The 24,709-nt window shown below is 38.6% G+C and overlaps 1 protein-coding gene across 2 annotated transcripts in view; it reads right to left on the reverse strand.

Annotated features, from left to right (window-relative positions):
* FREM2 (FRAS1 related extracellular matrix 2) overlaps positions 1-24,709 on the reverse strand; it is a 160,941-nt gene that overhangs the window by 75,522 nt on the left and 60,710 nt on the right. For both annotated transcript variants that reach the window (XR_003791775.1, XM_029210560.1), the window contains exons 3-4: positions 13,294-13,440; positions 6,360-6,590 (exon numbers count right to left, since the gene is read on the reverse strand). Coding sequence is in view for 1 of the 2 variants with exons in the window: in XM_029210560.1 (XP_029066393.1) it covers positions 6,360-6,590; positions 13,294-13,440 (378 nt within the window). In the remaining variant the exon portion in view is untranslated. The remainder of the gene's footprint in view (positions 1-6,359; positions 6,591-13,293; positions 13,441-24,709) is intronic.

A 24,709-nucleotide genomic window follows, 5' to 3' on the forward strand; every position in this document is an offset into this window, starting at 1 on the left:
GAGTGTTCATCATCTTTAAAAAGTTTGGCACATTCAAAAACAACTCAGAAGATATTCTGGTACATCTTCAGGCTGCTCCGGTGCCCTCAGACTAGCCAACAAATGGTACTTAGTGTGGAGTCTGCCACTGATGTTTGAACATCAGTGGAAAGCTTTCTAACATTTCAGTGGTTTGTTTTGTTTTGTTTTAACTCTGAAACAGATATGGTAATATAGGCTAATTTAACAGGAACTTAAAAGAACAGAATAATGAAAACATATCTAAGTCACATGACAATAAGTGTTACAAGTTCACATCAGGATACCATGAGGTCCAAAAATTATTCTGAAGCACTATGCTAATACTTTGGTTAGAGTGAGTCTCTGAGTAATCTTTGTTCATATCATTCAATGTTTTTATTTTGTGAATGTAGAAAATTTTGGAAAGTTCTCCATCACTGAAATAGTTTTACTTTGCACCACCTTTTTCCTTATCTACCTTTTTGGGGCCAAAAATGTACAAATGTGTGCTTGTCCTTTGAACAAGTGTTTAATATTTTTTTCTTTCTCTTAAGACAATGACCCATGCTGCACAGCAATAGAGTTCAAAAAGAAGGAAGCTTTGACACTCGCTGAAGTTGAAGCTCTCGCGTGCCTTATCATTTTGGTGTCAACAGCAGCAACTGACGATCATTTCATCAATTCTGGACCTTCTGTTTTAGCACACTCATGTCAAAATAGCAGCTAGCCAGTGATCTCTTTATGTCAACATTTCCGACGGTACGAAGTTTTAAAAGTAATAATATTTGAATTTCGTATATTAGTCAGCCTATGTCATCTGAATTCTACCTCATGAAATGCGTTTGGTTCACTCAGCACACAAAAGTTTGCCTTTTTTTTTGTCTCCGATAAGATTAGCGTTCTTGAGATATAAGCTCTACTTTCCTCTAGAATAGTATGTTTATTCTCTACTATATATTATATAGTATTAACCTAAACTGGTCCCGCCAAAAACGATTAGACATCATATATTTTAATCCACTAGTTCATGGCTATGTTTTGACATCATTAAAATATCAGAATGAGCCCATTTCAATCAGAAGTTTGCAGATACTTCAAGTGTACAAACTAAACAATTGCATAAAATACTTACAGGCTTCAGATATCTATGTTAGGTATCTGTACTCAAATACCTATATTTAAGGTTGTGTTCTCCTAATAAAGTACATAAAAGTCATTTTACTGGTTAGAAATGACACACAGTAAAAAAGGAAAGGGATCTTTATATGAAATCAAAAGTTTTAGTTCTTCATATTTTCCTCTTCCCAGAAATTAAAGTGTTTTATATTAATTAATACCTATATGCTTCTAAGAGTGAGGAAAGATGGTGTAATTTCTCACGGTTAGGGAACCTAGTATAAAGAAAGTTAAGAATCTTCATCCCAGGTTAGATACTTCTGTGGACACCGTGATTGCTCCCCTTATCATAACGCGTAGCATTTGTACTGTTAAATGTAACAATTTAGTGGAATGTAATCACTGAGTGATATGATGCTTCAGGGTCAGTGTGCGTTCTTCACTCGGGCATATATCCCTAGCTCTTAGCAGAATTCCTGGCATATAGCAGATGCTCAATAAACATTTGTTGAACACACAGATACATCATGCAAGGGCTAAAGTGGTCTTGATTATTTTCCTAGAACACTTGCTTTTATTCACCTATACTCATATATTTGAGGCTTGATGTATAAAGACAAAAGATAATAGAATAAGAATAAAAGGAATTACTTTTTTATATAGAAGAATAGGTGAAACAATGCTGCTATGGCAAAATATACTGTTTAATTATGAGTTTGGATATGATTTCATTATTTCTTCATGTGAAATGACAGGCAACCGTATAACTCAGGAAAGAGAAGAGCTTTGGAGGAAATATGTGTGTGTGTATATATACATATATGTGTATATACATATGTGTGTATATACATATATGTTGTATAGATACATGTGTGTATATATACATATATGTGTGTGTATATATTTGTCTGTTCAAACACTGGCCCTGGCACTTACTAGCTGGGGGACTTTAGGAAAATAAATTCTTTGAGCCTCAGAGATTTCATTTGGAAATTGATATATAAATTGCAGAGTTGTAAACATAAGGTTGGAATGCGATAAGGTTGTAAAGGTCCTAATGCAGTGTCTGGCTCACAGTGGGCACTCCAGTGTGGTAGAGATTGGTATGATGATTATTATGAAACCCTTTGCCTAAGGAATAATCCTTTCGGACTTCTCTGATTTGGGTTAGAAAACAGGGCAGGAGGAATAACAGTGATCTGAAATTTCCTCAAAGCCCTTCTTGTCTTATGGAAATCTGCTGTCTGCTTTTGATCACAATCCAGCCTAGTGGCAGCGGATCTTTTAACAGAAGACAACTGGTACCATTCAATGGAATTTCGCAGAGGAGAGCCCATCCCCTGAAATGAAATGTAACTTCACCCATCTCTGCCGATACTAAAAAAAACCCAAATAAAACAGCTTTCAAGTGGTTGACTTAGGCAGAGGCTAAAAGGTGGCCCAATTTCTTGGGTTCCTCATCCAGAAAAGGAGTTAAACATTTCATGCACTTAAAAACCCCTCCCAGCTGGAACTTTCTATGGGCATATGCAAAAGATGGAGATTGTGGAATCAAAGTGAAACAAGGGAGGACAGCAAAGTGACAGAGGAGGATGAAGGAGAGAGGTAAAACTCATAACAGTAGCAGATTTTCCACGGGTGTGCACCCTGAGGCTGCAAAAACACCTGGAGGCGTAGGGGGTGTGACACAGAGAGGCTCACCTCTCTGCTCCGCAGTCTGTTCTCTGCTTATTTTAGTTTTTCTCTTTGTACCCCAGGCTTCAATTGATGAGGAAATTGAATTTACTGATTTACTTAATCAATGACTAAACCCATTTGCCTAGGAAGTTACCTATTTCCATAATCATGGCAGAACACTGTATTCCCTCTCTGTGCTCCAACAGCATTCTGTTGAATAGTACCAAAAGCTCCTTTTCAGTCTCCACTTTTATGCAACAAAATAAGTCTGTTCTGGACAAAAATGTGGGCTTCCGAAGCCCCATCTGATAGCTGAACTGCGCTCGGGTGGCCCCTCCCGGATGGGCAGGGGCAGGTCCCAGCATGGCTGTGAGATCTGTGTGTGGCCATTTGGGAGCTTTGCTTCCATTCTACCCATGGCCAGTCCAGGGCTGTGAGGGAGGGGGATGGGGTGCAGTTGCACCAGGCTCTCACTGGTGTCTGCCCCTCGAGTCAGGCTGCACTCTTGCACAGATGATGCAGGAAAACACAACGACTGCACCAATCTTTAGAGAGGAGTCAACTTTATTGATTATAGATAGAGCCATGGTGCCCAATCAGAGAGTCACAGACATCTGGAGGCATGAGAAGCATTACAGAGCACCCAAATGGGCACTGACTGTTGAGTCGAGTTAAATAAATAAGCACCTAAGGGTGTTTGTTATTTTTGCGGTAGACGTAGATACTCATTTATTGAATAAAGTCATAGTCATTAAAAAGCTTTACCTGAGCCATGACTATGTAATTTAAAAACATAAATAGAGGGAGAGTATTATAAGAGTATAATTATGAACATGTGAGGATCCATGATGTATGTATGTATGTATATGTGTGTGTGTGTGTGTGTGTGTGTGTGTGTGTGTGTGTAGAAAGCTTATGTTCGTAAGTTTTTTTGTCACAAAATTTGGGAACAAATGTTCTAAAATTTGTCTCATGTGGAATTGAGAGCATCCTATAAACATCAAGTTAAACGGTACACATGACTGAAAGGTAGTGAGGTAAAGGAGTGAATGAAAGAACGTATATAATGTGTTAAGTACACTGTCTGGCACACGGCAGGTGCTCGATGAATTTCAGTTATTATCGTTATCAGTACCAGTTACTGTTAAGTACTGGCAAAAGTGTGTACTTGCATGTGTTTATATAAACTGGCTAGTAAGTAAAAGCAGTTCCCAGCCTAAGATAAAGCAGAGTTGATTATTCCCCCTCTTGTTCCCGTAACACTCTGTTCATTCTTTGTTGTGTTGATACTACATCACATTCTGCCACCATAACTTACTTACAGGGCTGTGTTTCCTGTTAGACCATATGCTCTTTGATAGAAGGGACTGTATCCTATTATCTTTGCATCCCCAATACATAGTGCTGTCCCCAGCAGAAGTGTGAGCTGGATACATTTTTAATACATGCAAAAAAAAAATCTCATAACATGTCCTAGAGTTAATATGCAGCAGAGGGAGAGCTTATAGCCACAATGGTTCCTAGAGCTAGTGAATTCACACGTGAAGAGTTACAAGCGAGTGTAGAAAGAAGTAATCAAAATTTTGAAATGGTTGGGAAAGTGATCCTTTGTGGAAAGAAAACAGGTTATTTAATCTCTTAATATGAAATCTAACACTGAAAATAATAGACAATATATATAAATGGCAAAAAATAAACAACAACAAAAAATCTAACATTGTATTTATGCGATTAGAAATAACAACAATATTTGTATTTTGCTTTATGTCGTATGGAACTCTTTCATAAGAATGCTGTAACATGAGAATAATTAATTTTCCTTGTTGTGTGCATTAGGAAACTAAATCTTCATAAAAGCCATTTGATTCGATGTTAGATCTCATACAACTATAAATTGTAGAGTTGGGAAACAAACCCATGTCTTGTCATTTCAAGACCACTGATGTTCAACAAGACATGGATTATATTAGGCATCTGCTGTACCAGCACACTTGTCAGCCATCATAGGGATGATCATGGCCTGGGATGAATAGCGCTGAACTTTATCTAGAAAATGCTAAGACAACTCAGGTGACCATTACATAAAATAAAATTGTGGCAAATTTTAATTTGGTAGCCTTCAAGAGTATAGATTATATAAGGAGTGTGTGTGTGTGTGTGTGTGTGTGTGTGTGTGTGTGTGTATGTATATTGTGTGTGTTTGTTTTTAAAATCCCACTTCTCAGACTTACTACGGGTAGGGAGTATTGTGTGTCACTCTGGGCTTATAAATAGGAAGGCACAAATGAGTTTAAGTGTCCTATTCCTGGGGTCAAGTATGGCAATTATACCAATGGGCAAATAAAACATCAAGAAATGGCTTCAAACAAACTCTAACTAATGGGCCAGTTTATATGTATTAAAGCTGTCATGGGCTTGTTCAAAAGAGAGAAAAGCTTTATTATGCTAGCACTTACCCCAAACTCAGGACTAGAAGAAAATTTAATTGTTTATTCCTAGATAACGCAGATAAAATTAAATGTAATTAAATGCTAATTAACATTTCCGTCCTGTTCTTTAACGGAAATGATAAACATAACTGAAGTTCATAGGCAACTAAAGGCAGAGATGTTAGTTAAACAAACAGAGCCGGAGCTCTGGTTCTCTTATCCTCTCTCCTTAATTATGCTCAGTTGTTAAACCCAGAGATTTCCACATATGTCTCCGTTTCACGTACTCAGTAGATTGTATCTTCACAGAACATTTAAGAGTTTTCTGACTAACGAAATAAATAGGCTGGCGGTTTAAAAGAAAGTCACGTCTGTCTTCTGACAGGATTTCAGCTTTAGAGGAGGCTCACCAAGCTTTGTATAAATGCCAGCCCTCAAAAGGCCAATTCAACCTTTTTTTTTTCCTGGCTGCACCGAGACAAGTCAGGACTGGAGGAGTATGGCAGGGGAGGGAAAGGTCAATTTACACTCAAATCAGTGAGGTTCACTTTAACCAACATCAGCTAAGGGTGTGCATTGACAAGAAAACATGATCTAATAGAAATTAAGAGCAATGATGCAAGGTATTTTTCACCAAGGAGAGGGGGTGGGTTGGTGGGTATTATGTAACAAATGTGGAAACATATGGCAGAATGAAAACTTTTGGCTGGTGAATATATGAAGAAATTTGAATAAAGTGTTATATGGAGAACAAATTAATCCCCAAATGGTCTAATTCTTAAAGCATTTGTTTAAAGGACATTTTAAAACACATTTAAAAGACTTTAACAAGTCATGAAATAATTCTAGAAAAATGAGATGAGTGACGTCGGTTCTAAAGGATAAAATTATAATAAGAGAAAGAACATACTGATAATCCTAGGTGTATTTGTAGTTCATTGACTTGAAAAAATATTGCTTCCTTTCATTTACTTTCGGGTTCTCTCTCCCATCAGCATATCTGAGAATACTGAACCATTCATCTAGAAAGTTCTCTCTATGGAAAATCCAAACATTGAATTTAAAACCTCCTTTATAAGGTGTTTTGTCATAAAAACCCAACAGTGACAACACCACTGAGTTGACGGTAGCTCTTACCGTCTCCTGGGTCCACGATCTCCACTGTGGTCACTGCTGGGAATTCCAGGGCAGCCAGCACGGGCTCTGAGAGAACCACCTGGAAGGTCTCGGCCCGTTCATGTTCCCCATCACTCAGGATCCGCACTCTCCACGTGGCCCGGGTCTGGCCTGGGTTGAACTGCACTTGTTTCTGTGCTTTGCCCTTGAAGTCTTTGTCTTTTTTTGCAGTCCCATCTCTTGAGCCAATACCTTCACAGAAACACAATATCATTTCCTTTGTTTCATTTTCAACTAGTTATTAAGGCTTTCCTTGTTGTTAACTTTTTGTGTGTCACTGTATCCTGCAATGCAAAGTAAATCCTGCCTTGATTCCATGAGATGGATAATTGGGTATGGGTCTTACAGTAAAAGTGTTCTACTGTAGGTGTTAAGCATTCCATGATTCTGTTCTGCTCTTGCCCCATTATGGTTTTGCTATATATTCTTTGAGCTAAGTTAGTGTTAGAACCACTTGTAAAACAGGACCGAGGAAATCGATGCTCACATTCTGAAATAGTCTCACACCCACAAATTTGTACGATCTAAAAACTCTTCACATTTACTTTTTTGCATGGGTTGTATTGCATGTGTTATATTTTAAAAACTTAAGAAAAATTCTCTAACTAGAAAATATAAGCCAGCAAGAGACTCTGTGAGTCAAAGAATTCTTTGATAATCTAAGCTGTAAATGGCCAAGCATGATAATGAAAAATTATAATATTCTCTAAACATTTAATGGAACTAGGACCCTTAAAAAATCTAATTCAGTGTTTGTCAACATGACTATTGCCAGGTTTTTCTTTGTGGAGCATTCCAGGATTCCACGAAGCCATGCGAAGAGAATTGGAGAGCTAAATATATATGGTTATATATATTATGAGCAGTACTCTGTTGGTTCACTCAAGGTCCATTTCAGTTAGCTGGGAAGGTTAAAGGATCCCTGAGTCTCTAAGTACATTACAAGAGCATCCTTATTTGCCATTACTATGCCACATACTCAAATCTTAAGATGTATGATCTATAAAGCAATGAGTAAGAGTCAACAAATTCAACATCATAGAAAAATTACAAAATTGCAGTTAGTATTTGTTCTAGTATATTTCCAAGTACTGATTAGAACCTCTTAATGATACAAGTTAATGGAATAATTTTCAAATATATTCCTTTAAACATTTTCAAAAAAAAAAAATGTCATGAAGAACCTAGGGGTAAGACAGGAATAAAGACACAGACCTACTAGGGAATGGACTTGAGGATATGGGGAGGGGGAAGGGTAAGCTGTGACAAAGTGAGAAAGTGGCATGGACATATATACACTACCAAATGTAAAATAGATAGCTAGTGGGAAGCAGCCGCATAGCACAGGGAGATCAGCTTCGTGCTTTGTGACCACCTAGAGGGGTGGGATAGGGAGGGTGGTGGGGAGGGAGACGCAAGAGGGAAGAGATATGGGAACATATGTATATGTATAAGTGATTCACTTTGTTATAAAGCAGAAACTAACACACCATTGTAAAGCAATTATACTCCAATAAAGATGTAAAAAAGCAAAAATATTGGCATTTTCAGAGAATTTGGTAGAAAGATTTAAAAAGAGAAAAATAAAATCTTGTGCCTATTAGAATTAAAAAGTCTGAAAATAAATTCTTTGTACCATTTCTCACTTAACTGAAAAAAATTATCTTATTTTCAGAAAATGCCCTTTCGTTCTTCAAACTAGAAATGAAACTGGACCAAGTAAGATCCATTCAATCACAAATGTTCATTGGGTGCCTACTATGAGCCAGACAGAACAGATAAAATCTCTGTCCTGTGGTGCTTATGCAAGATTTATTTGGTTTTTTTTTCAGGTTCTCATTAGTTATCTATTTTATACCTAGAATCAACAGTGTATATATGTCAATCCCAATCTCCCAATTCATCCCACCCTGCAAGATTAATTTGAATATTTATTTCTTCATCTGAATATATCACTGACTATTTCATCTTAAAATGAAGATGAAGATAAATATTTCACTAAACTATTTCTGTCTTATAGATCTCAGAAATATTCCATTTTTTCAATAGGAGATGAAGCATAATTTCCTGAATGGCAAGAGAAAAAAGGGCACAGAACCAGGAATTTCAGCACTACATATCTTGTTGAGCATTGCAGACTTCCTGTTAGCTCTCTGGTTCCTAATGCTCACAGAGTGGCTGTCAACACCTCTTGGATCCACCACAATTCACTGCCAAGGTGATGATGAAAGGAATCATTCTCTCTGAGGTTCCAGCACACACGCGGCTCATTGACCCATTTATCCCCAGTGGTACGACCAGCAAAAGAATCTATTATTTGGACTCTGATAGCTACTGCCCACTTTTCCGATTTGTTTTGTTTCATCAACAGTGCATTATTTTCCTGGAGATTCAAAAGGCAGTGAAAAACCAGAAGGACTCCGTATAATACAAGGAGTGTCCACTAGTTCCAACTAGTCATACTTCTAACTGATAATCAAATCATCCAACCTAAATAAAAAATAAGTTGCAAAGCCAAATCTCAGTTGTTTCTGTCATTTTGTGGTGGATTTTGAAAGAGATTCCCAACTGAATGTGAAGTATAAATAGACAATATCATTGATTTGTCAGGTGAAGAGGAATGCAGTTCTATTTTATGAAAAAGATTGTCTTAAACTGTTTGGTATGTTTCTCAAACATGAGAAAACAACGAAGGGCATGTCATCTTTTTCAAAAGGTACAATAAGACCATGATGGAATATTAAATTTACTTGGGGTCAAAAATAAAGATTCCCTTTTCATAATTAACACATAGTACCTATTCTAAGTGCAGGGCTAGTCTACCTTGTTACTAAAAGTGTGATCCATGGGCCAGCAGCATGGACCAGATCTGCGCTTGTTAGAAATGCAGAATTTCAAACCCTACCCCAGACCTATTCAATCAGAACCAACATTTTAGCAAGATCCCCATGTAAGTCTTATGTGCATTAAGATCTGAGGGTGGGTAGATACCTACTAAGTACATCATACCTCCACGAGGCACTCTTACATAGGTGCCCAATTTTAATAAAGGATGAAGAAATGGTGTATAGATTGTGAAGGAGACAGATTAGTTCATACTTTAATGTGGTAGACAAGACAGTCGCACAATGTTCGAAAATTTTGCTCTTACTTGGAGATACAAATATTCAGCTAGCAAACCATACATATTACAAAAATATTATTATATTGGGGAAAAAGAATTCTGGCAATTAAAAGGCTTATATAAATTGGGCTTAAATTTATGCTTCTTTTTTCAAAGATAATTATTAAACAAAACATATTACTTTGATTTACTAAATGAAACTACAATTGCATCTTTTCCTGTGGCATGGAAGAATGGTATGGGGGTTAAGCAAGGTACTTTGGAATGAGAGGTTAGACTTCAGTCCTACCTCTGCCACACAGCGGCTATGAAATCATAGGCAAGTTAACTTCCTCGGTTGCAGAGGATTTAAGAAGCGCTGTGGGGTGGTAGTTAAGAGAATCTGCCCTGGGGCCAAATCTCACTTCTGGCCTTAGTAGCTATGTAACTTTGGGGATATGACAACCTTTCTGTTTCTTTACCTGTATAACGGGGGATATAATGACCCACTTTTCTTGGGGTTGACTATGTAAGGTGTTGAGAACCAGGGCTGGCCTGTAATAATAACTCAATAAATTAGCTATCATTATTATCACCCCACAGTCCATTACCTAACACAGTGTCTGGCACTTAACAAGCACTCAAGAAAATACTAGTTGAGTTAGTGAATAAAAGATTGTAAAGAGGGCTTCCCTGTTGGCGCAGTGGTTAAGAATCCACCTGACAGTGCAGGGGACACAGGTTCGAGCCCTGGTCCAGGAAGATCTCACATGCCGCGGAGCAACTAAGCCCGTGCACCACAACTACTGAGCCTGTGCTCTAGAGCCTGCGAGCCACAACTACTGAGCCTGCGAGCCACAACTACTGAGCCCATGAGCCACAACTACTGAAGCCCACACGCCTAGAGCCTGTGCTCCGCAACAAGAGTAGCCACCACGATGAGAAGCCCGCGCACCACAACGAAGAGTAGCCCCCGCTCGCTGCAACTAGAGAAAGCCCATGTGCAGCAGAAAAGATCCAACTCAGCCAAAAATAAATACATAAATTTATTTTAAAAATTAAAAATAAAAATAAAAAAATACTCTTTACTCTTGTAAACAGTAAAAGAGATGGGTAAAGCACTTAATGTGCTTGGTGGAATATCTTGCATATTTAATGCGTGTTCAGTAACTGGGAGCATTAAGATCCTTGAAATTGAAATTCTTTTGTGAGATGCAAATACATATTTATTAATGGATTATAATGGTTATAAAATAAACAATTATCTCTGAGAAAATACATATACAAAATACATGATTTATTAACTGTGTGCCTGAGGGTAAATGATATTCTGTCTTTAGCTATAATACAAACTATCTAATTCTAAACTTCCATACATGAAATTGGAGGTTGTAGGGGAACAGTAATACGAAACATATCCCTTGCAGAACTTCTACAGGGCTACCCTTTGCTTTAACCTGACTTTTCCATTCCCAGTCCTAGCATGAATTCTATTACCATCTTCAATGATTGACGGGTATGGGCCACACACAGAAGTCTTTCCAACTTTCTATCACCCTGGGTTACTAAGTAACATTGTGAGGTTAACCAAGTAGCGCTATAGAGCCTTTTTAGAATTATGAATGATCTCCACGCCTGAAGGAAATAATAGTTCATGGAAAAAATAACTTCGGGAGAAAAAAAGAGGCTCGTTCAATATTTTAGCATTCAGCTTAAAAAAGGGCAACAGAGAGAAAAATCTGAAAACATAGTTTTAAAAATATTTTTCAACCATTAACTTTCCCATTGCTATCAAGGGGCCATATGTGAGTGAATAACTAAATATACTCACTAGGAGTGGGAATTTAGGTAAAACGCAAATAGATGAAAGCATCCTTAAGAACTGCTAAGGTGCTCTGTCTTTTAGTTATTACTTTCCCTGTGAATTATCTGCTACATTTTCAAGCACAAAGCACAGTTAAGGTGCATCTCTGACTGACAATACGTAAGGCAGAATCAAATTCCTGATCTGAAGGGCACACGTGTGTGCACAGAAAGAACACGCCTCTTTGAGGGCAGTAAGAGCATTCACTGTGCTTTAGAAGGTTAAACACAGATTGTAAATGACCGCCTACAAAGAGGCACAGGCAAATAAAGATGAAAGCAGAGCTGCCAGATGGGTCTGCAGGTGGACCCGCACTCCTGAAGCCAGAGGAGCCTTGAGGGGTCAGTAAAGCATAATGTGAAAAACCGTCATCTAAAGTTAAAAAACAAAAAGCATTTTGGAAATAAGGGATAATTAATATCCAGCATCCCAGCATCAGTGGAAATCATGGCAGGTGGGTGGGGATAGAGTTCATGGCAAAAGTATGGTGTGTAGAATATGCGTGTGTGTGTGTGTGTGTGTGTGTGTGTGTGTGTGTGTGTTGATAAGGATCTACTGTTTAAGGCTTTTGAATTTCATGGACCAGTAAAATTTCAAATAATCATTTTGGAAACAAACACAGGGTTATCAGCTTTTTATTTTGCCAACATTTTCCTAGATTCCTACCTTAGTTGATACAATGAAGTCTCTTTCACCACATGAAAATTCTATCAGCCTAGATGTCTATATAACACACGGTACCAAAAATAATATAATCACCTGGGGTGCTATTATTTTTCATCACCATGCCAAATATTTTGTGCTGATTATATTACTGTTTAAAATGACTAATATACCTACTTTTCTCTATTTTATGTTTACATGAAATTGAATGTGAGCTTGGAGATGAAAAAAGGTTTACTCATTTGCTTTTGACTCTTTTTTAAAAAAAATTTATTTTATATTGGAGTATAGTTGATTTATAATGTTGTGTTAGTTTCAGGTGTACAGCAAAGTGATTCAGTTATACATATACATATATCCAAACTTTTTCAGATTCTTTTCCCGTATAGAGTTCCCTATGCTATTCAGTAGGTCCTTGTTGATTTTATTTAAAAGGGTAAGGCAGCAGAAAAGGATTAGTATTTAACACCTTACTGTTGGGAAGAAAATTCACAGCATTTATCTTTTATGTAGCGCGCTCTTATGTAGTGTTAGGGTTTTTGAAACTTTTAGTGACCTACCAGAGCATTCAAATGCAACAAACAGATAGTAAATTACACTTCAATGTCTTAATAGATCATTGAACAGTTTTTTGTTTACTTAGTATTAAAGTAGCCTTCATAAATTTATATTTCAGCAGGATTTTATCTTATAAATTACAGATTTGCCTAAGCCTATTCTAAGATCTAGTGACACTTAAGTTATTTTAATTTATGAGCTATTACTGTCATTTTGTAAAGTTATTTTATATCAGAGAAATATCATATGTAGGTAGAAGATTTGAAGAGGTATATATTTTGATTACATACTTCCTATTTTTTCAGCCTCTGTCTCTTTGATTTAGCCTCAGCACAAAACTTTTGGCATGTTTCTTTAGTAAAGAACCTTTAATTGTCAGTATCTCCCTAAGCTTTAAAACTAGAGCAGAAAACTAAACTTTTTTTTTTTTTTTTTTGCGGTACGCGGGCCTCTCACTGTCGTGGCCTCTCCCGTTGCGGAGCACAGGCTCCGGACGCACAGGCTCAGCGGCCATGGCTCACAGGCCCAGCCGCTCCGCGGCATGTGGGATCTTCCCGGACCGGGACACGAACCCGTGTCCCCTGCATCAGCAGGCGGACTCTCAACCACTGCGCCACCAGGAAAGCCCAACATTTTTAATCATAGTAAAATTATGAACTTTTGCTAGAAAAATGGGATTTTGAGACAGAAGTGCAAATTAAACTTACTTATAAAGGAAGTCTCTCCCAAATAACCTCTACGTTTAAGCACGACATCTAGGAATTTGGAGTCCTCATTGATCAAGTAATATTCCTTTTCAAAGGAGATCCATGCCCAATTCAGACTAAAATGCTGCTTGATTAACTTGTTTCCACCTGGAAAACAAAAATTTAAAGCCTCGAATTAGTGGTTTCTTGAATGAATAACCTTAGACATTCCAAAGACGACTTTAATGATGCAACATGACGAATCACTCTAGCTACTTAGTTTGATTCACAATCTAGGATACATACATGAAGGTACATCTTACTGTTCACTGACTGTTATGCAGAAATACAACTGACATAATTCTTTGCAAAATCCCTTGATCTTTAGCAGGGGAAGTGGGTCAGAGGGAAGGAACACAGAACTACCAAAAGCAACTTTGTTAAATCCAAAGTCAAGTACCCAAGTTGCAGGATGACTCATTTCCCACAAGGTGCCGCTGGAGAGCAATTTTTTCTATAAAGAAAGCTGCAGGGCTCTTCTGTGATGTTAAACACACACACACAACTTCACAAATACCTTTTTCTGGTTCACTGAGCAATTGGGTGGAAGGCTTTAATTATAACCACTTAAGGAAAAACAAATATCCCTTCTCCACCTCCCTTCCCCACTAGATTCCACTCCATTCCTTAAAGCAAACAGACAGGTCTTTTCACTGATTCCATTCTACTCTGAAGATAAGGCTTTCTCCTCCCACCTTCCCACCAAAATGGAGCTGGCTGCCTATCAGGAGAAAATGTGTGTGATCTCTCTAATGTGAAAGCTGCTCTGCTAGGTGAAAGAAAAGAGAAATGGTTATCAGCTGATCACCATGCATGTATCCCTCTACTTCCTTTGATCTACACCAATTATTTCAGAGTAAGGTGAGGTTTATACACAAAGGCATCAATAATTTCCTTTAAGTCTTTCTGTAAAAGGGGGGAAAAAGCCCAAATAATAAACACAACTAAAGACACAATTTTAACTCCAGTTTCTTCTCTTCTGAGTTCACACACGGCTACACTAGAGAAAAAGAAATGAGACAGGAAAACATCAAGGCTTTAACAGACTGAGAGCAAAAAAATCCACACGTGGGAAAGAAAACATAATTAACAAACACATGAAAAAAATGTTCATCTTTGCTAGAAATTTAAAAAAAAATTGCAGCGTCTTTGAGTTATGAATTGACACGTACTAAAAAGATTAAAATGAACACCCAGCACAGCCGAGATTATTTAGGGAAATTGGTTTTCTTATTTATTGCTGTTTAAATTGTAAATTAGCACCGAGCCATTTAGACAGCTACATGGCAATGTGTGCAAGAGACAAAAAGACGTTCATACCATTTGATCTTGTAAGTCCTTCTGTGCGAGAAGCAAAAATCTATTTGTAAGGGACTATTCATTGCAATATTTTCTATAATAGCCCTCAAACCAAAAATCTTAGAGTTTACTCTATTTATGGTCCATCAAATCAATGAAATGCGATTCAGTCATTAAACAAAAAAAAAAAAAAGAATTTTTTGTTGAAATACTTAAAACACAAAATACAGAAACGAATGGTATTGATACTGTGCATGCAGTGACGTAGTAACATGAAACATTTCAAATATGGAGCTGCTTGGTGTTTTAAACTGATGGGATTACGGACCTGTCATTTTCGTTAATTTTAAAAATCTAAGATATAAATAGATTGGAGAACAGGAAATTCATTCCACATTTTGTCCTTAAGAACTTACTATGCCTGCCATGTCTTAGACACTGGGTACTGTTCTGGAGAGGAGGGGCCACGGGCTGGGGGCTACCCAGAACTGGAGTTCATAGCCCACTTCATTCTTATCTGCTGTCTGACTTTGAGCAAGTTTCTTCCCTAGACCTCAGTTTCCTCATCTGGAGAATCAAATGAGGGTCATATTAATTAATGCCCGTGTCTGCTGTGAGGATCAAGTGAGATAACCCATATACCCATGCAGTATAGTGCGGTACATACGTAGCATCCTTCAACAAAAGTTACCTTACTCCTCCCCGCTCACCCCACGCGTGCTCAAGTCCACCCTGCACACCCACTGCCAGACTATTAACCTGCCTTAAATCCATCTACACTCAGTCCTCCTTTGCCCCGTCTCCGTATAGCTGCTGCACACATCAAGCCATCAGGCTATCCGTGCAGATTTCTGGTTTCACCTGCCCTGCCCTGTCTTCTTCCCACTGTCTCTAATCTGCTCACTCTGAGGTTCATCCAAGAGTCCTGCTGCTCCACGGATTTCCCACCCTCACTCTTTCTGTTAGTTCTGTGCTTCTGCCTACAGCGATAACCCCCATCATTCTTCTGCTTGCACTTTCTACTCCTCAAAGGCTCCCTTTACCATCCCCTTCGTGAAGTCTCCTGCAGCGACCCCAGCCCTCTCATCTCTGTGATTCTGCAGTTTTTCACCTATTGGTTATTGTGTGCAGTTTTGTGCTTTAGCAGATATCCTCTCATATTGTTTAACTGTACACATTTACTAATTGTACTCATTTTTGTCAGAGATTGACCGGCATGCATTCTTTTACCATGCCAACACTTGACCTTATTGTCTTTAAAAATACTTTTTTACATTATTGTGTTTATGTTCTATTACTGGGAACATTTCCTCTAGAAAGTCATAGACAAACAACAAGAACAGAATAACATTTAATCAATTAAGTTAATACACAAAACCTTTCTGATTTCTCAACTAATCATTACCTGAAAACAACCTTATGCCACACTTCTCTCTCAATTAGATTGTGGCTCCATCAAGTCCTAGATTTTATTCCAAACTTCTTGTCATGCTATACCAAGCCACTCCTGTCCGTCCAAATACCTACAGCTTCACATCCTATCACTTCTCCACGGAGAGAAACAGCTGGTCATATCTAGCTTCTCACTGTTTTCTTCCCACATGCAAAAGCATGTGGGAGGTCTTCTGCCCAGAATATCTTTAGCTTCCTACTCCTCCTTGCAATTTGTTTAGGTCCAGCTCACCTAAAGCTCAGGAAGCCTGGCTTACCATGCAGTGTATACTTCTTCTGTATCTCCAATCAGAGTAATTGTAATTCTTTTATCTTCATGTGTATTCTGCCACTAACTGCCTGAGTGCACTTCCCCAGGACAAGTACTGGTCAAATTCATCCTTCTAGCAGCCAAATCGAACATAGTGCCTGGAACACAATGAGGTCTAAAGACATCTCCCTTGACTAAAAAGCCTATGGATAAGTATGATTTTTGGTAATAAAATGGCTCCTTTGTGACTCCTATTTCACTCCTTATTTCATAACAGCCCTCAGCTTACAAAAACAAAGCACATGCTACAGTTTCACTTGAATTGTGATGAATAACCTCCGACTTATTTGGTAACTCTTGTGTTTAACAAATGAATTTTATTATAATTCTGTATGCTTTCTTCCTATTTCTTTCCCCTATGTCTAAGAATGAAATCACTAAGCATACCATTTCTCTATTTCTTTAACAATTTTTAGGTAATTTTAAGATGTGATATTGCCCTTTTTCTAAATATTGCATGTGTTAAGAATCTTGAGTCAATGAGGCCTTTCCTTGACACTTAATAGGACACAACAAACACCGGTGGAAACCCCAGAATTCTCTAGCTCCTTTATTCTGGGCAATTTTTCCCTCCAGTGCTTTCCATAACCTCATATCCTATTTATGCTTTCTTTTTTGTTTGTTCATTCTGTCTCCTCCCATTGTCACCCATGATCCAGGAGGGCAGGGAGTTCATTTTGCTTACTGTTAGAAAAATGCCAATTTAATGAATTAGACACTCTAATGTCTTGGTTGAAAGAAGTTCAGTAGTGCTTCATTTAATGGGCAATATAAATATCCTATATAAATGTAACATATCCCTTTTAGCACTGAGTCATTTTCTCTTAATAAAATTATTTTTTTTAATTTTTACTTTTATTTTTAATTTCTTTAATTTTTAAATTAAAAAAAATGTTTGGCCACGCCGCATGGCTTGTGGGATCTTAGTTCCCCAACCAGGGATCGAATCTGGGCCCTAGCAGTGAGAGCACTGAGTCTTAACCACTGGACCACCAGGGAATTCCCTAAATAAATTTTTTTAAATTAATTAATTTAATTTATTTATTTTTGGCTGCACTGGGTCTTCATTGCTGCGTGAGCTCTCTCTAGTTGCAGTGAGCCGGGGCTACCCTTCATTGCAGTGCACAGGCTTCTCATTGCGGTGGCTTCTCCTGTTGCGGAGCACGGGCTCTAGGCGCACGGGCTTCCGTAGTTGTGGCGCATGGGCTTCCGGAGTTGTGGCGCACGGGCTCTAGAGCGCAGGCTCAGTAGTTGTGGCGCATGGGCTTAGTTGCTCTGTGGCATGTGGGATCTTCCTGGACCAGGGCTCGAACCTGTGTCCCCTGCATTGGCAGGTGGATTCTTAACCACTGTGCCACCAGGGAAGCCCGAAAATTATTTTTACTGACACTTTCTAAAATGTCTTGCATACTTCTATTCTATGAACACTATGTAAAGATTTTAAATGATTACCTATGAATGTGAATTATTGGAATTTGTGTTTGTCTAGATCATACCTCCACGGGTTATTGATGACAAAAGGTCTGTTTAACCCTTCCATTCCATCATGAGGATGGTCTTAAGGATAGCTAATTTCATCTCTACTTACAGATTATAAATTATAAAACTTATTTTCTGGTTGGTGCTTATGTACTGGAAGGAAGAGGGTGCCCGGTTACTGGTTAATCAGGGGTTTCAAGTGACACACAGCTGAACAAGTTTGCCAAGGATTTTATATGTCCGACCACTTTCAGATTTTATTTGAAATAAAATTCAAAAACAACACTGAGAAACTTTGCTTTGCGAGACAGTGACATGCTCCAGGCAATTGTTTTAAACGTTCAGCATTCACTCTACATCGGGGATTTTTAAGTCGATACTTTGCTAGAGACTACAAAGTTAAAAGTATAAAGCTTAACTCTGAATGGGATTAACTACTACCTAACTCTTTTGAGTTCTACATACGCAAATCATATTGCATTTCAGAATTTGTAAAATCTTAGGCACTACTTATTATGCAGGAGTGATATAAGGATCTGAGGAACTAAGCTGAAGTTTATTGTAACTCTCATTATTAAAATTGCCTTGCATAATGGAACTCCATATTTTATCTAAAGAATGGAAAGACATGTTATTTATTCATTAATTACCTACCAAGTAAATCCCTCTAAAACCTCAAAGTGGGAATAATCACTGTTGACACAGCTTGCTGAATGTAAAATTTCAGATGAAGTTAAACAACTTAAAAAACCAGCAAAGTTTCACTTCAATGTGATTCTTTGCTTTTCTAAAATAGATTCTGGCATCTATGATGCTCAAGGAGCTAGTCTCAACGTCTCATTGGAAACAAATTAAAGTTTGTAACTTGTGTCATAAATCCATACAACAGGTGCTTGACAGCTGATACCTACACTCCCAAATGCTTTGTCCCCAAACCCTGACACCACAGCCATTAAGGTTTTGATGAAAAGACCTCTTTTGAACTTTTCCAGCTGGTCTTTAGTCGTCTTCAACTTCTTTTTCAATGGGAACACAAGTTTTTTTAGAATAACAAAGAGTCACAAGCTTCAATTAGCCCTCCCTAAGAACTCAGGGCTGCCTGATTTCTGTAAAGACAGAACATAACGTTTTTCAATACGAAATTAGTGTCACGACTTTGACTTGTGCTTAAATAGGGATCATTTCTGGGTGTCCGTTTAGCTTTGACAATTCTTTTTTTCTTGAAGAAAAGTTAGCTACCAATAGAAAATGATCCGTTGGTAATATTTTTCCAACCTGCTAAGATTTTCTAGCTTGCTACAATTCCATTTGCCTGAAGTTCAGCCTGGAAGCTGACCTGGAAATCAAATATACAGCTATTTTAAAAAGTTGGATGGGGGCAGCGGAGGGGAAGTGTTCCTGGAAGATTAAGTGTAAGAACAGAGATAAGAAATCCAGTAGAAAGGGAACTTCAAAGAATTTGATAGGAGCTCAGGACATTTACTCAATATTTATTTCCTTCTCCTTTTCCTATTTAAGTAATTGGATATTAAAGACAAAGAGAGAGTGGTCAAGATGCATTCAAAATCTTCCCTGGGAAGGGGTGGTAGTGGTGCTAATCCTGACCCAGACCCCCAGAGATGAAGAGCCTTGATCTGAGGGCAGCTGTGCCTTAGTATGACCGACGGAACTCCAGAAGAACTGGCAGACAGACCCAGAAAAATTGTCAAGAGATTTTATAATTTTGCTGACTATTTAATAACTCCAAGGATTTAGTCCAATAATCTTTTCCAAAATTGCTGCGATACAACTTTCAATAACTGGGATATTATTTTCTTCCTCCATTTTGTGCACACCTACCCATGCCACTCTCACTGCTATACACATTCTGAAAAAGCGGCAGCATAGGACAGGGGGTCAGATCCACAAAGACACAGAAAGAATATACACAGAAATGTATAGAAAGACAAGTGGCATGACAAAGACCCAGAGGTGGAGAGAAACAGGCACGGCACACGTTGACCTCTATGGATATACACACTCATGTAGAGGTCTTTTAGGCTATTCTCAGGCAAGGCACTTATAAGCACACCCTTCCTAATAAAAAAGCAGACATGGAGCTGTGATGACTTGGTCGTTGTCATACAAGTTACATAAAATTGAGCTCAAGCCTGGATTAGTTTACACTCTACCCTCTATTCTTTGGTAGGCTCTAAAGATAAGAAGTTACCAAGTGATACGGAGGTGGATATGGGGCTGACAGATATACCAACGTTCATCTAGAAGAGCAACACAATCTGCTTTAATACGAGGAGGTTCATTCCTTAGGGACATGACTTGATCACACATATACCCGTAATGTGTCAATAATGGCTATTCATACACGAGGTTCCAAAGACTTGAATTGCCATTCATCTACTCTACAAGAGGTTAATACACAGACAATTCTCATTATTCTGGGATTCCATATTTAAGAATTCATCCACTCGATAACATTTATTTTGTGGGCTTGCCGGACACTTGCAGAGCAGTTTTGGAAAATTTGCATCACCTGACTCAGTGTTCTTGTTTCAGCTCTCGTACTGTAAACAAGTGTCCTTTTCACCGTCCATTTAGTGCCACATTTTCCACATTTTTGTGCTTTTCGTTGGTGATTTCTCTATTTAAATAGCCCCCAATCATAGTGCTGAAGTGCTGTGCAGTGTTCCTGAGCACAAGAAGGGTACGATGTGCCCTTACGGAGAAAATACACATGTTCCAGAAGTTTCATTCAGGCACGAGTTACAGTCTGATGACCACGAGTTCACTGTTAATGGATCAACAACATATATATCAAATAAGGTGTCTTTAAACAGAAACACACGGAAAACAAGGTTGTGTATTGATCGGTTGATGAAATGTATGACCAGAGGCTTGCAGGGAATCTAACTCTGTATTTCCCCTGGGAGCTATCATTTAGTGTTCACAGTGATTTTATAGAACATTACCGCGAAGAACAAGAATCAACTGTGTTTACTCAATACAAATCACAAGAGGTTAGTCTTTTGGGACAGGGCACAATGGGGCGCAGAGAGTGGAAGTGTTCTTCCTCCACACGCATTTGGCCTTCCTTTAATCAATCCTTCCCCTGGCTCATGCCCAGGAGTGTGAGCTGAAATGAATCCTTACCGCATTCTCGGATCGGCAGCCCTGGCCTCCCTCCAAGATCTGTCCCTAGTCAGAATAGCACTAGGCTTCAGACACAGTCATGACTCACGGGTAAAGGGTGGACGGGTTCCCCTGCATGGCTACCTGTTATAATTTGGACATATTATGAGAATTTAGGTAACTCATAGGGTTATCTTTAACCTCTTAGAAAATAATATACATGGAATGAATTCTGATGCAGAATAACTCCTAATCCTAGAGAATCTTAGGATACTGTGTTCTAGAATCTCAATTTAAGCAACAGCTAAGAATGGGGATTCATGCCTTTTTCTGCTTGTTTGGAAAACTGGAGCAACGGACCCTACGGAAACTGATTTTCTTGGACTCCAAGGAACCTCTAAACAGAGAGCTCACGGTTATAAAAATGGATGTGCCAGGTACAGTATTGTAGCCTCTGTACAAAGTCTTAAACGTCAGCTCAAAGTAGGGACTTAGAGTACAGTAAGAAGGTATTACTCATCTCTAGCTAGAGCCCAGGTTCCTGGATGAATGGGTCCCAGAAGAGAGAAAGCCATAACTGGAAATTTAAAGAGATGCTTAATTAATCTACTTTTTTATACCAGGTTCCAAGCAGCACTCTGAAACATCCTTTCCCTTCAACAGAACGGAAGAGATCACCCCACAGCTCCGGCACCCACTCCATGGGGGCCTTGGGGCCACAGGCAGGTCCCTGTTATTGGGGGGCTGAACATGGCAACTGGTATTCCCGGCAGAGTGGTGGTGGCCCTGGGCTGAGTGCCGAGAACACCTAGTCGTGGGCAGAAGCATGGCCTTTGACCAGCAAGACTGGCACAACACAGGCACCGGCCAGCCGTAAAAGGCAATGGCTCAAAGGAACTAAAACTCACCTGAGGGCAGGTGTAAACTGGCTGAATGTCAGTTCAGCCTTGGGGACCCTGAATATGCTTGGAGAGGAGGGCTGGGCACAGTGGGGGCCACGGTCAGGGTGATTTTGATGTTTTGTATGTTATCTCAATGCATCTCACAATAGCCCTGCAGGTTAGGCATCTTCACATTCTATGGATGACGTTAAGTGTCAGGTTAAATTACTCACTTTAAATTCTATAGATATAGTATGTGATCGACTTAGGGTTCAAATTCAAACTGCTAATATTGTTTTTACACTTCTTCTGAGTAATCAGATTACGTCCTTTAGGTCAATATTCTATTTCCAGGTGACGTTAACTTAATTTTAATTTTCTTTAACTTAATTTCTAAATGAGTGCCATTGGATAGAAGCAAAACTGATGATCTGAGTGTGTTTCCCTCTACCGTCAGCAAGCCCGCTCGTGTTAATTCATAGCAAGGCTGACAAATGGTAAGAATTAAGTGGGAAAAAAATGGATATGAAGGTCAGTTTTGAAATAGTTGAGACTGAATCAGAAAAATTAACCTAAGTTAAGGGTACGACCCTCTTATTTTTTGAATGAATTTGAGGCCATAGCCAAAAGCAAGGGGCACTGGGAGGAAAACGCTTCTTCCAGGCTGAATGATGTGCTCCATCAGGGCCACAGCTGGGGCAGAGTCGGCAAGCCCCAGCCTGCAGGGATCCTCCACAGTTCTCTAAGCATGGTCCCTTCCCCCAACTCCATCCCTAGCAAAAAAAAGGAATGTGCTTACTTGCAGTCCCTGTAAAAAATGAAAAAAAAATAAGGGGAGAAACATGAGTTTATATCTCCTAATTTAGGGCTTAAAAATATTTCCTTAAACAAACCTGATTTAATTGTGCAATACTTTGCTTTCTTAATTAGGAGTTTAAACCCTGTGAAATGAATGTGTTCACTGTTGGGATGCACGCTAGGATAAGGAATTCAGATGTACCTCTACAGAGGACAAAGGACAACGCAAACGTATAATTTCAAGGTGAACTCTCATTTACAACATGCGTGCTCCGAGAGGATCACGTGAAGTCTAAATTAAAAGCTAGCGCCGTCATTTTAATGCAGTAATATGAGTAACTAAGGAAACTATTTTCTGAAAATGAAAGTGGGATTCTGTATGCTAAACAAGAACACCAACTAATTCAAGAAATAATTATCTGCTGAACAAGACAAGTATAAACTCCAAGCATTTTAGGGCAAGAATGAACTCTAGATTGCATCTTTTCTCCCAGCTCCATTTCCCCAAGATCCAGAAAGGCTGTGATTTGAATAAGATTACAAAGCAGCTATTTGCAGAAGAGAAATAAATCCCCAGGGGTTTTCACTCCTAAGCTACTGGTCTTTCCATTTAACAGATACTGTGTTTAAGCATAAGATCATAAACATTGTGTTTAAGATGATACGAAATTATAATACATATATATAATATATATAAATAAATGTGGGAGGACTTACCATTTCTTTGTAAAGCAGCCCCCAGATAATTTTCTATCGTTTCCCCCCATTTACATATAGCAGTAAAATTTAAAAACTGCCATACTTTCATAGAAACAATAACTACTTTATCAAAAGTGAGTTAAGTCTGTCAAGAAGCACCACACCCTCTCCTGCCTCTGGGGAAAGGAAAAAATGCAAACCAAAACACCTGGTGCAGCAAGATTTCATGTATGCACTGCCTGAGGCAACATATAAATTTATTAGATCCCTGGCAACACATTCTTAAAATAAACTTAATAGCCTTCAGGTTTCTGTTCAAACCAGAGCCTAATTCCTTTTGTGGCGCCAGACATCTCCCCTCACCCCAAGGAGACTCTTCAGGGAAATGAAAGCAATGGTTCTTTCTCCTGTACCTCTCAGAGTAACCAGTTAAGCACCATTTAGTTAATTCCCTGTGAAGGGAGGTTGCTTCCTATTTGTATAAGAGCACCGTGCACATTACTAGAAGACACAACCATTACAATTAACAAGGATTATAGTTTGAGCTCCATTTTGGATTGTCTTTTGAAAATGTGTTATATCCACCTTGAGACAAATGTATTAAAGGGGGGGGGGGACATCCAGAAGTGCCTTAATATGGCTGTTAAACAAAGAAACCTTCTTTAACCTAACTTGTTTACACTTTTACCACAATTTAAATTTGATGGCTAGGATGGAGGGATCAGTGTGGAATGGCAGCACAAAAACCATTCTATAATTAAAATACTGTGAGTGAATTTTGACTTAGAGTCCTAGGATGCTAGCGCTAAATTTAGGTTAATCTGTTGTCACTGTTTTCAAATCTGAGTCAGTAACATGTTCTTAGGTGTATTTGTTCTCAGAAGTAAAATCAAGATTTGGAAATTTTAGATTTAAAATTAAAAAGAAATTTATGGAATCATATCACATCTGGTTACCTGGCTATCGCTCCTGTGACAAACTAAAAAAGCCACATCATTGATGTCTGTCAAGAAAGGTGGGAGAGAGGGAAGCAAGGAAGGATGGGAGGAGGAGGGAAGGAAAGAGAAAGGGAGAGAGGGGGAGGGGAGAGAGAGAGAGGAGTAGAAAACCATCAATGTCATGTTTGTTCTCACATTTTCTTTTCATTTATTTCAGATTAGTTTCTCAAAGCTAGCTTTTGTGCTCAACTTGTGCATTATTTAATTAGTCAGACTCCTTGGTGACTGCTCTGATCCCCTTAAAATTATGCCAGAGCTACAAATACATCCGCTCTTGGTGATTTTACTGTCATATATAGCTGCCGAAAGAGAAAGAAAAAAGACACAGTAAGTAT

Source organism: Monodon monoceros, unplaced genomic scaffold (assembly GCF_005190385.1).
Source record: "Monodon monoceros isolate NGI ecotype Baffin Bay Population unplaced genomic scaffold, NGI_Narwhal_1 Super_Scaffold_8, whole genome shotgun sequence".
NCBI lineage: Eukaryota > Metazoa > Chordata > Mammalia > Artiodactyla > Monodontidae > Monodon > Monodon monoceros.